The sequence below is a fragment of the Dermochelys coriacea genome, chromosome 8, assembly GCF_009764565.3.
Source record: "Dermochelys coriacea isolate rDerCor1 chromosome 8, rDerCor1.pri.v4, whole genome shotgun sequence".
Classification (NCBI taxonomy): Eukaryota; Metazoa; Chordata; order Testudines; family Dermochelyidae; genus Dermochelys; species Dermochelys coriacea.
Window position 1 is genome coordinate 76,797,129 of NC_050075.1, and position 15,316 is coordinate 76,812,444.

The 15,316-nt window shown below is 40.1% G+C and overlaps 1 protein-coding gene across 2 annotated transcripts in view; it reads right to left on the reverse strand.

The window, feature by feature from the left end:
• The window catches only part of ZNF326 (zinc finger protein 326), a 37,189-nt gene extending 22,559 nt beyond the window's left edge, over positions 1-14,630 (reverse strand). Inside the window, exons 1-4 of one of the 2 annotated variants that reach the window (XM_038413116.2) lie at positions 14,437-14,630; positions 8,856-8,985; positions 6,310-6,715; positions 3,393-3,588 (exon numbers count right to left, since the gene is read on the reverse strand). In XM_038413116.2, coding sequence (XP_038269044.1) covers positions 3,393-3,588; positions 6,310-6,715; positions 8,856-8,985; positions 14,437-14,452 — 748 coding nt within the window. In that variant the 5' untranslated portion in view covers positions 14,453-14,630. The remainder of the gene's footprint in view (positions 1-3,392; positions 3,589-6,309; positions 6,716-8,855; positions 8,986-14,436) is intronic. The other variant, XM_038413117.2, reaches the window with a different exon arrangement.
• Between the last annotated feature and the right edge of the window lie 686 nt (positions 14,631-15,316).

Genomic DNA, 15,316 nt, shown 5'->3' on the forward strand with positions numbered 1-15,316 from the left:
TACTCCAGACCTATTTTTGTATGACAGTGGTTTTTTTCATAACTCCATCTCCTGACTGCCTCTCATTTCAATCCCTTTCAAATTAGTAGAATCTCTGCTCTCTTGAACTTCTGTAAAGATGCCAGCAGCAGAGTAAAAATGGTTAGGGCCACTCAACTTTATTTTTGCAATCCTGTTGCCAGCACCACTGACAGAAGATTTATTATGCAGATATGACCACAGGGATCACATCTTTAACCTGAATAAATGGAAAAAAATACAAGCAGACACAAGGAAATGTGGGCCCAGTAACCTATTTGAACACCTGGAAGGAAAGAGGTAGCAAGCTACAATGGGGGAAATTTTAAAATTTAAAATACATTCTGACATTTATAAATGAGATTAACCAAATACAGTATCTGGTGCTTGATGCAGTAAGTTTCAATTTGCAGCAACTACGACTTTTCCATTGTAGTCATGAGGAAAGGTTCCCCTACCCGCACCCCCAACTGGATAAATTACACCAAAAACACTTAAATTAAACATGGAAGATTGAATTCTGAGGATATGACTAATACAGGGAAAGTAAAGACTTTCTTAAAATGTGCCCTGGAAACAGTTCAGCTGGAGAAAGACCCATAGGGATTTGTGACAAGAACACACTTTTCCCTACAAAAGGAATAGCAACATTTTGAATATGGCGCATATCCCTGAAAATCTGAATATGGCATAAAAGAACATTAATTAAGGGAAATGGATGTCTTAGAATATTGTTAATCAACAGGTCATAACTTAGGGTCAATTGCTTGACTGTCATTATTAACCTATCCAGTTACCTGATGGATGTGGCCTATGTAAAGTAAGTTTGGGGATCTCTAGTTCCAGCTTAATAATTCTTCACATTACAATTGTTACTTTTTAGTGATCCGAAAAGGAGATCACAAATTGAATGATCAGAGAGAATGAATGCCTATCCAACATCAAGATAAAAGTTCTTCAAGGTCAAAGTACCATGGCAGGGCCAGTGTTTGTGCATGCATGTGTAAGCTTTCAATGTTGCTGTTGTATCTGTTCTTGAAATAGTGCACTTCACTTTTCTAGTTCAGTCAATATAGTATCTCTCAAGACACTAGACTTACTTATTTTTGTATGTTTTAAAAAAAAATGCTTTATCATTCTTACAGTGCCACTTACCCGGGAACACGAATATAAATTTCTAGAATCGAGTCACCTCCACAAATGCCAGCTTAGCACAACTGGGCTACGCAGCTCCAAAGACAAATTAGGAGATCTTTAAGATGTACAGCACAGCTTTGAAGTACCTGGATGTGTATTTTACAGACCTGTTCTGTCACACCAACTTTGGACAAGTCAAGCAACACTGTTTCCTATGTAATGTGTATAGGAATATTTCCTCAGCACCCCCTGCAATTAGTCAATGAAAAGTTTTACAGCACTCCTGAAGTGAAAGGCAAGGGGACAAATATCTGTAATTCCGAGTTGTCCATCTAGAGCTGTGCAATTCACAGTATTATTACAAGTATTATTACAAGGTCAATATATTAGACAATGGCTTGCATGTGGAAGTTTCTCCAAAATCTGCATATTAACTTTACTTCACAAGTTTATAAGGCGATTTTTAAACTTATTTTGCAGGTGTAGTTTGAAAACAGGATTTACAGAAAACATTGCAGATCCATCAACAACACTAAATTAGCAAGGATACAACAACAGTATGCAATTAGGACTTAAAAGTTCTGGTGTAAGAAAAGTGACTGCTGGGCATACAACTTAAGATTTTTGATCTTTATGTACTGCAAAAGCAAACAATTAATTCAAGTTCCATTAACAACTTTCTGTCATTACCTCGTTCCAGTAACTTCAGAATTTCTGGAGAAATGAACTGCTAAAAATGAACAAGTATAAAAATAAGTTTCACTAAGCTAGTTGCTATACATGTTGTCTTTTCTTGCTCTGGTCTCTTCTCTCTTTTTTTCCCTTCACTCATCTCCTTTTCCTTCATTAATGAATTTCTTCTTTTATAAGCCACAAACATCTTCCCTTCCCATTTACCTTTTAATGACTCATTATTTCCTCACTCCCTTGGGAAACCCTTCCTTCTTCCTCCCCACCCATCACCTTTGCCACTCTTTCAGTTGTACTGTAGATAAGTTTCTTGTGGCGTGAACAAAAGGGATGCTCAGGAGTTACTAACGAGGTAGGAATAGAGCAGGGGTTCTCAAACTGCAAGTTGTGACCCCTCAGGAGGTTGCGAGGTTATTACGTGGGGGGTCACAAGCTGTCAGCCTCCACCCCTAACCCTGCTTTGCCTCCAGCATTTATAATGGTGTTAAATATATTTAGAAGTGTTTTCAATTTATAAGGAGGGTCGCACTCAGAGGCTTGCTATGTGAAAGGAGTCCCCAGTACAAAAGTTTGAGAACCACTGGGATAGAGCACTGTAGTAAAGAACCAGTGGGACTTGGTTTACAGGGAAGCAGAAGGAAATTGCTTTCATCCTTGTCAAGAACATTAAAAACCTAACAACCCCCCCCCAAAAAAGGATACCCAGTTATGGCAACTGACAAGAACTAAAACACAGTAGAAAAATTCATGACAGGAGTCAAGTTTCCATTCCTCTGGTTTATATAACAATGCACTTTTTAGGACTTGGCAAGTCTCAACAGCTACAATACAAAATACTATGGAACAGCAAGCATTTATCATGCATCTTTTCTGAACTCAGCATCTGCGCAGGCACTTATGCGTCACACTGCAGTTTTTCCACAGAGGATTGCTATACTGGGAATACATTTTAAAACAACAAGGATAAAGGTATGCACAATCCCATTCTTACAGCCTCAGAGCCAAGCATGGAAAAGAAACCCAAAGTAAGGTTCAATACTTAAAAAGAGTGCCCACGTTCAAACTGAATGTCAGACATCCAGGTTTAATATTTGCATTTAAGTGACCCTAAGATCTGAAATTACTTTAAATAATGAATTTATCACAAATTTGCTGTGATACTGTTTGCTTAGAGACAGTCTTCTGCAATACTTATTTAACACACCAACATGACACTTGCTCTCATTTGATAAGCCATCTTCACAATAAAAGAACAAGAAAGTGTATTTAAATAAACAATTTGTTGGAGAAAAAAAAAAAGATAGGGACTTACCTTCTTCCCTTATGCATTTCTAACATGCCCATAATATCTACACACCAAGGTGACGATCTGATCTATAGTTTTTCAAGCCCCTACTTAATAAAGTTTTGACTTGTGCCAACACTAAGCCCTAGTAGGGTACTTCAGTGCTGAAGAATGAAGAACTGCAAAACATCACAAATGCCCGTGTCTAAAAAAAGGAAATTAAACAATGCCATTTGTATTATTTTTCATTTAAATTACTTACTAGGTAGTTTATTCTGGTTCATCATAATAGGTTTTGTCAGTTTGGGTTTCTTGATAAATGTCCCACCAGGTTTGTTATATGGCTGCTGTATAATTTTTCTCTTTATTCCTCTTGCAGCAACTGCTGCAGAACTGGGTTTGTTATGATAGTCAACAACAATTCCAGGTCTATGCATCCCTCCAAAGTCTCCCATATGCTGGAAATTTGTGAAATCAAGAAAAAATATTAGTATATAAAGTCAACAGAAACAACACAATTGCTACATGTAAATATTTATAAATACATTTAAGCAGATAAAAATCTGCACTCTGGAACAAAACATTGCTAAAATAAAACATCAAAATTGGGTGCTTAATGACTTTGTTGATGCTTCACTAATAGATTAAATGTGCACCTATGAACTGGGTTTCTGCTTATTCAGAACCATTAGTCCAGGCTAGGAGTATGCCTATCAGAACACCTCAGCTCCTTCTCTTTAGATTCTCTAGTTGATATGTCTGTTCTCTTTTCTGCCGAGAAAGCCATCCAAGTTCTTTAGAACTCAGCTGACAGCCAGAAAATAAGTTTTCTTTGTGGGTTTGGGACAAGGAAATAGAGATGACCGTCAAGATTTTTCTATTTTGATGGCAACCTAAAAGCATAGAAGTTGTCCGGTGTGGACCACTAACTACTGGAGAACACCCAAATTCTCTAGTAACTTTATCCTGTCGAGAGGATTTAAGACAGTGAACCCAGGACTTCTTTAAAAAATTGCTTTTAGGGGCAAAAACATCCATGTAAAAAGGAGCAGAACAGGTCAGCAACAGGGACAAGGAATTGGGCTACATGACAAGTCCTTTAATTCCTTTCTGTCTTGTCTTTGAAAGACTGTATAATGTACAGATGTCTGGGGAGTTGTATCTGTGACAGTCAATTCTTTGGAGGCAATGGAGAATCTGAAGAGGCGGAACCAAGGCGTAACAGCACAAAACTGATCTCCTATTGGCTCATTTACTTGATTAACAGAGGGTAGACAGGAAAGCCCACCTGACTGGATGGATGAATCAGATAAGCAGAAATATCTGTAATGTCACGAAAACAAAACTAATGTTTTATTAATCAAATTAAGTGTACCTTACAATCATTTAGTGTAACGTACTATATGAAAAAAATATATACTCATAAACTGTGAATATATTTTAAACACACACGGCTGGAGTATAGTACGTATTTTAAATAGGTATATTTACAGTTTTAAAAAAATAAAAGTCCATGCACAAATTCTCAAGTAATTCCAATTTATCTACTGAATTATCAAGGTACTACTACAAAGGTACGTAGCACATGTGTTCATACTGCATGTATTTAAATTTGATGTGAAGTACACACAGGTGATCCACATTTTTACAAGCAAATATTTCCATCATCTATTAAAGGTGCAATGCATTTTAAACATGGAAAGTTGTTTAGCCTCAAATAATTCCTTTAAGAAGGGTAAAACTGATAACATTAATTTTTAAGAAAAAGTTTAGATAAAAGTACTCTACTATATTTTTAGACAGAACTTTTAGCTCGGAAACAGTTCTAAAAGGAGGGCAACTGAATTTAAAACCCCACCACTTTCAGTTTGACAAACAGAGGGATATAAAAATTAGACTCTCTTTCAATTAAGCTACCCGTTAGCTAGCAGCTATGTGTAAGTTTGCTGTGCTAAATTGATTGTGGCAGCTATATTACTTAAGAATATTGGGTAAGTAAACCTTTTTAACAAAAACAAAAAACAAAAAACACACAGGCATTTAGAAGACCCAATACAAATTATTCTCATCTACATTTTAAGCTACAAACAAGCTTTATTGTTTACTATAACAAAACTGCTTCATAAAGAAACATGGTATGTTTACAAATTTTATAAGAAAGTAAGATACCTCTAAGGTATAGGCAAAAAATGTTCAGTAAGTGAACTATTTGCACGAAAAAAAATCAAAGATGGAATTATAAAATTAAGTTAAAGAGACACCATCAACTTAAATATCAATTCTGTCTGGATATTTTTTCCTACTGTTATAACATCTCAGATTAAACAAACTGAAAAATGTAGGAGATGTTTCTCCAATCTTTCAGCTTTTGTACTTTGTGCAGCCAGTTTCCCTATTTCCTATTTGCCTGGCTCTTTTACATAACATGGGAAATGTGTAAGTACAACAAAATTGGCAGAGGTAGTGGGATAAGTAGATGTCGTATATGAAACTCATTTTAATTCCTTTTAAGATGACTAGATTTCAAGTTGATGACATCCTTTTAAACAATACTTTAAATTTAAGGAAAACCACTATAACTGCTTGCCACCTACCTTTGACATTTCCGCCCCTTTCCCCAGATACAAGTTAGAGTAAGAATTAAGTTAAAAATGAGACCTCCTGTTTGGTCAAGCATGTGTTTAATAAAGAATTAGCTAAAATTTCACCTGCCCATACGAAGAAGAAAGTTTTATGGCACACACAGCCTAACATTTTATTTTTACATATACATTGCACCTTTAACCTACTCAAAACTTCAAAAAGGTTCAAGTTAACCTTTTGTAATTATCCAAGAACTTTCCCACCAGCAAATATGCTAGTGTTTACAAGGAAAAAGGCAACTCCTTTTAACCCCTTTTAGACCAAACCTAGTACTTTTATCTTCACCTTTCAAACAAAAAGGAGAGATTTAACAAAACCTTATCAACTAATCTTATATTGCTCTTTACTTCCAAAACAGAGGGTCTCCGTGCTTCTTCATAAATCAACTTCAAAGGGATTACCAGGCTGATCAACTATGACAGTTTGCTTGGTCAGAAGTACACTGTGATGAACAGTGCATTAGTTTTAAAGCTGTGGTCTCGAAAGGGTTTAAAAGAGTGACTAGTGAAAAGAATCTGAAAAGATTCTGTACTTACTCCTCGGCCTCGGCCTCTGCCTGTTGATGGTCCTCCAAAAGCATCATAGCTTCTGCTTCCAAATCCACTTTCAGGATAAGCAGGCGTTCCTCTCCCCCGAGAGCCTACAGGTGCAGGCTTCATATGGGGTGAAGAAAAACTGCTGTAGGAAGAGTAACTCTCTCTTCCTCTGTCCTCCATAAACCCAGGCCTCAATTTTGAACGTGAGTAAGGTGCTTCCCAGCTAGACCCGCCCTGGTTTCTACCTCCGAAAGAGTCAAGGCTATTCCGGTAGGAGCTGTCAAATCGACCACCATAACTACCTCCGAAGCGGCTTTGTTCGGGTTCATTATAACCATAGCCAGATCTGTACAGATCTCGCCCACCCAGAGAAGACCCGGAGTCATAAGACTCATAAGGTCCAAACCTGGAAAAGTTGCACAGTGAGGGAAAAAAAAAAAAGTAAGCTTACTAGTGTTATACATTTCAAAAGACAAGTTAGCAGTTGACATTTATCAACTAAAATCAATTTATACTTGGTTTGTACGGTTGTGTTACTGTTTTTATCTTGATTAGGGCTGGGCAATTCAAGCTGTGACCAGATAGAACACTATCTGAGCCATTTTCTGTACAAACAATTCTAAAGTTCAGAATGTCTGAACTTCGTTCAATTTAATTTCTTAGCAGTATTTACTAAACATTATTTGAGCCCAGCCCTAGTCTCAGGAAAATAATCACCTGCAGAAGCTCACAGGGTAGTCAAACTGTTTCTTTTTCAAAGTCATGCCTAACATTTTAACAATTAAACAGCATTTAAAATGGCCTATTTTCCCAATTGAAAATTAAGCTAAAAGTATATTTAGTATTTATAATACAACAGAGGTGATTTTTACACCCCCATAGTTTTACTTTAAAAAATAGAAAATTAGTGATCTATAGTTCATTTGTATTTTTGGACATTCTTTTTGTAAAATTTAAAATTTTCCAGTCACAGAGATCATGATCACCAATACCCCTCCATCTTTTACTTGTAGACCATTAAGTCTAGCAACTTCAGCATTTGGAAAATCTGTACAAATATGTACACATTACACATGGAGATGGTCCATGGGATTCTCAAGATAGAGTGATAAGTAGCAGAACTCTTTAGTTATTCACTGGGGTTTGTTTTGTTTTTAGTTTTTTGGGGTAGGGAGGAGGCGGGGCAAGGAATCATTAGCATCTCTAACCACGTTGGGAAGGGGAGCTCATTAGTCTCCCCAGAGAATTAAAAGAGGGCAATTCCACAGAAATTGGGAAAGGGAAGCCCTTTACTAACAGAAATACAAACTAATAAAACGAACTCAATTGCTTCCCATGTCTATGGTAACATGAATGCCTTCATTTTAAAGACATTAGTCTCAGAAGACCCAAAACTACACACAAAATGACACTATTTACAGAAACAGTCCATGCACAATTGCAAGGTTTCATGGCAATAGACATTTTAATGTGTTCAAGTCTCCAGTCAACCTCAATCATATACAGATTACTAAATGGTAGGTACATTTTATTCCTGGATCTGTGCACAGATCTTAATTGATCATAACATTTATCATTTGCAAATCCTAATATTCATCAACTAGTAGTCTAACAAAACTGCAAAGTATATTTTCTCTATTCTCCCTACTTGCCCAATGGCATTTTCTCTATCCTCCCACCTGTCCTTGCCCAATGGCACTGCCATGCCTACATACAGTTACCATACAGTAGTCCTGCTACCTCCAGTCGAGGATTCAACTGTGCAAATGAGGACACCAACAAGTTATTTACATTTTCTTATAGTTTTATTTTGTTCCAGTTGAAACACTGTTCTTAGAAGCAAGCTACTCTGCCCAGGATTTTAAAACCTGAAATAAACCAGTTGGTATATACTGTATGTGTAAATTTAGCCTGAAAGAGTATCAGGAACACTTGCGTATTAAATATGCAACACTGCACCAGAAATTTTACTTTTAGACCAACCCATTTTACAAAATAGCCCAGAATACGCAATTTTGGTGTAATCAGTACCTGCCAATAAAATAATCTGGACATGACTTTAAGTCATAATACCAGTGAACATTCTCACAGTTTACATTAGAATTGAAGGGGTAAACATAGATCCTAAATGTTCCTTGGAAATGGAATGCTGATTCCATTCTTAACTCAATCTAAAGCACTGAACCAATTAAAACATTTTAGCTACAGACTGCTAAATTAAGAGACATTAAACAAGTCTAAATTTACTGATCAGCCACAGACTGCTGAAAGTCACTAAATACAAAAAGAGCATTGTAAGTTTTAGTTAAAAAAAAAATAAGTATGTCATTATGATTGCAAGAATTATCCACAAAAGTACTGATTTGGACTGTCAAGATGTCATAGCATAACTTTTCCAGTCTTTATTGAACATGAAGACTTATAGAGAATGGAACGCTATATATATCACACAACATACTTAAGGAACACTTAAGCTGGAAAAAGATATACTTTAAAATTTTAACTGGATTTTTAAAGTTCTTGAGACAACTGAATGATTATTTTACCTGTTACCGCCTCCTCCTCCTCCTCCACCACCTCCTCCTCCATGACTCTCCATCCCGTAAGATTGATTTAGATAAGAGTCCATGGATCTTGGGCCACCATAAGCTCCATGTCCATAGTCACGGTCCATTTCTTAAAAGAACAAGAAAAATATTTAATAGAAGTTCTCTTTTATTTTGAGAAACAGGTAAAGTAGATCTGTGCGATGATATCCATAGAAGATCTGGTAGAGCATGCAGATGACATGCAGTTCTTCAGCTTTTTGATCAAGATTGTATTGTGTAGTGTCCTTGCTTGTCTACAGCCTGCCAAAGGCTAGTGCTTGCATGACAATCAGCTAGGTTCACTCTGGGTAAAATGGAATTATTGCTGGCTGTAGAAAATACCTGGAATATGGCAATGACAACCCCATTAAAGGCTAGTCCACCCTCCACTTAGAATTTTTCAAAGGAAAACATTTTACAAAATCAAAAAGATGTTAACTCTGTGGACCACAAATTTATCCAGCTCTGGGACTAAGAACCTGTTGTCATATGAGTGATTTTTAAATGACATCAAGTTCTATGCTGACTGTTACAGTGACCTCCATATCATATCGTTTGCAAATCAAAATTAATTCTTGCTACCTTTGCTGTTCTTTATTTACATACAAATCATTTTGCCTACTTTATTTAAAATCAAGAAGTAATTTAGCTATTAAAACGAAATTTTATTGAACCTTTTCATGTTTACACTTTTTCATTCCTAGTATGGGTGGGAGGAGGATTTCGGGAGAGTGAAGACCAGATAAGTACTACTTTGGCTGTTCCCAGCCCTACCACAACAGGGGAAAATGCATAGCTAAGTTCCCTCTAAGCACCGCGCAGGCGCTCGGGGCTGTGGCGGGGAGAGATGCCCCTCCCCAAGCCCCAGACCTACCGCAGCGCCTCTCCCCGGCCCCGACTCAGCCCCAAACCTCTTGCGGCTGGGGGGCAGGCGCCCCACCCCCAGCCCCAACTCAGCCATGGCACAGACACCCCTCCCTCGGCCCATCATGGACCTGCCGCAGCTGGGGGAGAGGTGCCTCTCCCCACCAGCCCAAGTGCTGCTGTGGGAAGAGAGAACTGGAGGGGGGGTCCTCTCTCCACACTGTCCTCCTGGAGAACCCCACTGCACCCCAAACCTCTCATCCCCAGCCCACCCCAGAGCCTGCAGCCCCAGCTGGAGCCCTCACCCAACCCTGCACCCCAACCCTCTGCCCCAGCCCTGAGCCCCTCATCACTGTCCCCACCCCAGAGCCCTCACCCCCCGCACCCTAACCCTTTGCCCCAGCCTTGAGCCCCCCCACACTCTGAACCCCTCAATCCCACCCCACCACATGAATTTTGTTATCTGCACCCATATGCAATACTGATGCACATAACAAATCCATTCTGCAAATGCGTGGGAATAATTAGAGGGAACACTGATGCACGTGTGTGTTAGGGGTCAAAGGAGGGAGGGTCAAGCTGAGGCAAAAATCAACCACCACCTCAGCTGCTCCTAGGACAGCACAAGTTATATGTAAACTTTTTTTTAAAAGTAAATGAAAACCCTGCAATAAAGCAATATTCCAGAACACCACTGAAGATAGAATAACATCAGCTCATTCAGATTATTAGTTTATTTTAAAGCTCCTTAGAAAAGTTAGCCTTTTAGACATAACACCTGAAAAAATACCTAAAACTAAGTTTTAGCTTGAAATTGCTATTGCATTATTTTCTGTTTTGTTTTTTTTTTTAAACACAAACACCCACAAATCTGCTGAGCTAATAAAAAGTTCAAGAGTTCGCGAATGCCTAACTCATCCCTAATGGTGGCCTGTCCTTTCAAGGCATTCAACATAAAATTAGGGAGTACTATAAATATATTTAGAACCAAAAGGACCAGCATCATTTTCATGCACAGATAACTGTGAAGAATAAAGTCAAAAGAAGCAGGGACAAAAAAAGAAAGTTCTTGCTAACACTGATTTGAAACAGCTAATGGAAAAGAAGAATCTTTTTGTGAACAATTTCAATGCCATCCTCAAAGAAACTAAGTTTAAAAATCTGAGCTAAGGGACTCCTCTTGACTGACAATTCCTGTATGCAGTGTTGTTGTAGCTGTACTGGTCCCAGAATATTAGAGAGGCAAGGTGGGTGAGGTTATATCTTTTACTGGACCAACTTCTGCCCATTTCAGATGGCAAAATTTGATATCTTGTCATTTTACAACCAGAATTGTCTAGAGTAATCTTAAGTCTTGGTTGTGCAACAGTAAGTCCAATGTTTTCTGGCAAAAATTGTGTGTTAAAGTTGACTATGTCCTTTTTAAGACCCCTGTCCCTCAATTAAATCCAGAAAGTCACACCTCTGTGAATACAGAGCCCCACTCAAGTCAATGCCTCATCCATCTATATGGATGAATTTGTGGAATCAGGGTTTATGTGCACATAAAACATTCAGGAACTGAATGCAGACATGTGCATATTTAATATGTGTAACAGGTAACATTCTAGAACACGTATGCATCTAGTTCCATTTTCTTTCCAGACTAAAAGTAAATTAATTAGAGCAGTCTATGTATTTACATTAATTTACTATAGCTTTAGTTAATTTATTCCACAAGCCGCTCCAAGTTTTTTTTACTGTCTCTTCATAATTTCAGACCAGGCTATAGATCTTTGAAGAGTTACAGTAGTCAGCAGTCACCCTTTAAAAAGTGCTTAGAACTGGCTAAAAAAATTCCATCAGAAAGAAACTTGCCAAAAGCTCAAACCAGACTTAATTGTCGAGGAAAAGGAAAAAGCTCATATACTGTACTATATGCCGTTTGTGTCTTCTATTGCCATCTACTGGACATTTACAATTTAACTTTCAATCCACACGACTCTGTAGGGTAGAATTGACCCAATCTGGATGCAACCATGGGTCACGCATCCCCTTCTACAGCATACCTGGCAAGGATTAAGATCTGATTTTATACACAAGTCTGTAGCATCACACCCGATTTCTCCTAGTACTTTTTAAAAGTGTTCTGTTTTATTTTAACTAATCCAAAGCGAAACCATTTTAGAAACATCTTAAAGTTAATTCTAATGATATGATATATACAACTTGCCACTATCCCTCATTCAGAGAGAAAACTGATTTTGGGTTCATTATAAAAATAAATAAATAAATAAATACCATCCAGATCTTTTATAGCACTTCTCATCAGACAGGTTTTAGAGCCATCCCATTTGGTTAATGATTTTACTGAATGTTTTAATAAATATGTTAAATGCCCATTTAAAAATTGCATTTTTCTTCCACTGACAATGCACTTTCTACTAAAAAAATGAAAATCACTAAAGATGGACATTTTAACTTAATATCAAGATGAAAGATTTTAAACAGGTTATTCTGGCTTCTATAAAAGATAATCAAACTTTGGATTTATTGGGAATACATATGTACGTACAGCCAAAGGCTGAAAGACTATATCATAGGAACTGCCACACTGAATCCCAATCTTTTAGTGGATTGTTTATGTATTGAAGCATAAGGATTTAGAAAGCCTAATTTTTTTTTAAAAAAGCAATTCTAATGTAAGGGTGGATATAGTTAATGAGAATATTGATGTCTAATCCTTTTTTGAATCCTTATCTCTTGTCCTTGTACTTGTACTTCTTGTAGAAATGAATTCCACACATTAATTATGCATAAAGCTGTGACTCTGTCACAGAGGTCAGGGATTCCATGACTACCTGGGACCTCCATGACTTCTGCAACTGCCGTGCAGCTGATCCCAGAACTGCACGAGCACCTGGGGCAGCCCAGGGACCAGACACATGGGCTGCTGCTCCTGCAGCCCCAAGCAGCTTTCCCCAGGAGATGCCAGAGCAGCAGCAGCCCAGAGCAGCAACTGTGCCCCCAGGCCGCCCCACCCCCTAGCAGTCATGAGGCCTCAGGCTGCCCCCCTTTCCCCAGAGCAGGCGCAGCTCACCACTGCCACCAGTTGTCACGGAGTCCCCAGGCGATGCTCTGGAACAGCTCCCTACGAAGCCAGTCAGGACTCTGGGGAAGTCTCTTCCCTGGGAGAGACTGTCTGCAGGGCAAAAAGCTCACACAGCTTCCACCTTCCTGGGTCTGACCTCGGAGCATTCAGCATCCTCTGCCCCTCTGTGCGCTTCCCACAGCAAGTTCGCCCAAGCGGAGTCCTGGGGAAGCCAGAGGGTCCTGCCCCCCAACTTCGCAGTCAGACAGGACTCTCAGCCAGCCAGTAAAACGGAGGTTTATTAGACGACATGAACATGGTCTAACACAGAGCTTGTAGGTGCAGAGAACAGCTGAGTCCATTTCGGGGGGCAGTGAGCCAGACAACCCTATCTGCACTTCAGTCATGTCCCCAGCCAGCCCCAACGCCGCCCTCTTTCCCCCAGAGCAGGTGTGCCCCCCCCTTTTCCCAGAGCAGGCACGGTGCCCCCCAGGCCACCCTCACCATTCCCAGAGCAGGCACAGCGCCCTGGAGCCCACTAGAAGCACCTAAGCGTTAGTCAGGGGTGTTTATAGTTCAAGTCATGAACAGGTCACAGGCCGTGAATTTTTGTTTATTGCCCATGACCTGTCCATGACTTGTACTAAAATACTCGCGACTAAAACACAGCCTTAACTGTGCATCATGTTAACACTTATTACTTTTATCACTTAAATCTGTGGCTTCACTTTTAAAACCCTTTTTCATAATACAAGAACAAGGTGTCTTTTCTGAACTATTTATTATTTCAGATCCCTTTCAAGTCCCCTTACTCAAGTCATCTCTAAACAATCCCAATCTTTACTCATATGGAAGTTTTTTCCATGCCCCTAAAAATGGGATGACAACAAACTCTGCTCTATTTCTACTATATCCTTTGTGATGCAGAGTAACAAGAATTGAGCACAGTATGCCAAGTAATGTCATTCTATTTTTTTCTTTCATTAATTCCCATCCTATTCTTTGAATACCTCAACATTTTATCCCCCCCCCCTTTTTTTTTTTTTTTAAACGAGCAGAGGTTTGTATTGATATGTCCACGCAGACACTCAACACCTTTTCCTGGCTGATTACAATTAATCTGGGATCCCGATCATGTGTACAGCTAGCCCGCATTATACTCATTAAAGCGAATAACCTTGTTATTATCACCAGTGACTTCTCAGCCAGATCGCTTTGGACTGGGTTGGCTGCTCACACCTGAAACTGGCCCGCTGTGTCTAGTCACACCATATTGCAAGGGAATGCCTGGGGAGAGCCGCAGCCTGCGAGCTGGGGCGGGCGGGCCAGCGTGAATGCCCTGGGGCTGGGCTGCCACGAGGCAGCTACTGCTCCTGTCACAGGCTCGCCCCCAGGGCCCCTCACTCCCCTCCGGCCGCGCACCGCCCCCTGCACAGAGGCTGCTCCTCAGGGCCCGCTCGCAGGCACAGAGGCGGAGCCGGGGGCGCCCGTTCCCGCCGCCCGACACAAAGCGGACGCTGCCATTTTGAGCCGGAGGCGGGTCCTGAGGAGAAGGCGGCGGCCGGACTCTCCCCTCGCTCCGGGGGGGAAGGGGGGCGCCCTCACCTTCCCCGTAATCCATGGCAACGGCGGCAGTGGCCTGTGTCGGGATCGCTGCAGACCTCCTTGGGACCACGACAGCGGCGACCCCAGCTTCTCTCAATGGCGCCTTCCACCACAACGAGGCTGGGCGGGGCACGGGAGCGACCCCACAGAGACGTCGGTCCTCGATTGGTCACGTTAGGGACGTCACGTGACCGTCCGTGGGCGTGAAGACCATCGAGAGGGCATAGAAATGAAAGGCAGCGCGGAGGGGAAGAGCAGTGGGCGCCGCCATGTCTGCTTCGGGCATCGTTCTTTAGGGCCATGCAGGTCACTGGCTGACTAGTCGGGGGCCGTTTTGGTTTCTGGTGGCGGCCATGTTTGAGTCTGGCACATCGCCTGAGAGCAGGCCTTTGTTTATTCATAGAATAGAATAGAATATCAGGGTTGGAAGGGACCTCAGGAGGTCATCTAGTCCAACCCGCTGCTCAAAGCAGGACCAATCCCCATTTTTCCCCCAGATAAATCACTTTTAAATGCAAAACAATGGCGTGGTTAACTTTTTGTTTTTTAAGGTATCCAGCCCATGGAAGGTAGCTCTATTTAATAAAAAAAAATTAAATACAGTTGGGCCTTTTAACTTCCATCCACATAAAGCTTGACATTAATCACAAGTAAATAATCATTTAATAAACGAGAAGTGCATCAGTCACCGTTTTCTAAGGTCACTTACGTTTACTCAGCTCCTTAATGTTTACATTTGTTAAGTTATATAATTCCGTAAATAAATATACATATAGCGTATCCTCTTTGTTAGCCAAAAGAAGTACCAAATTTAGTGTACAGGCTAGGTTTAGTTGCTACCCAGCAATCAACCATTTTAAAGAAAATGACTAACCAGGAC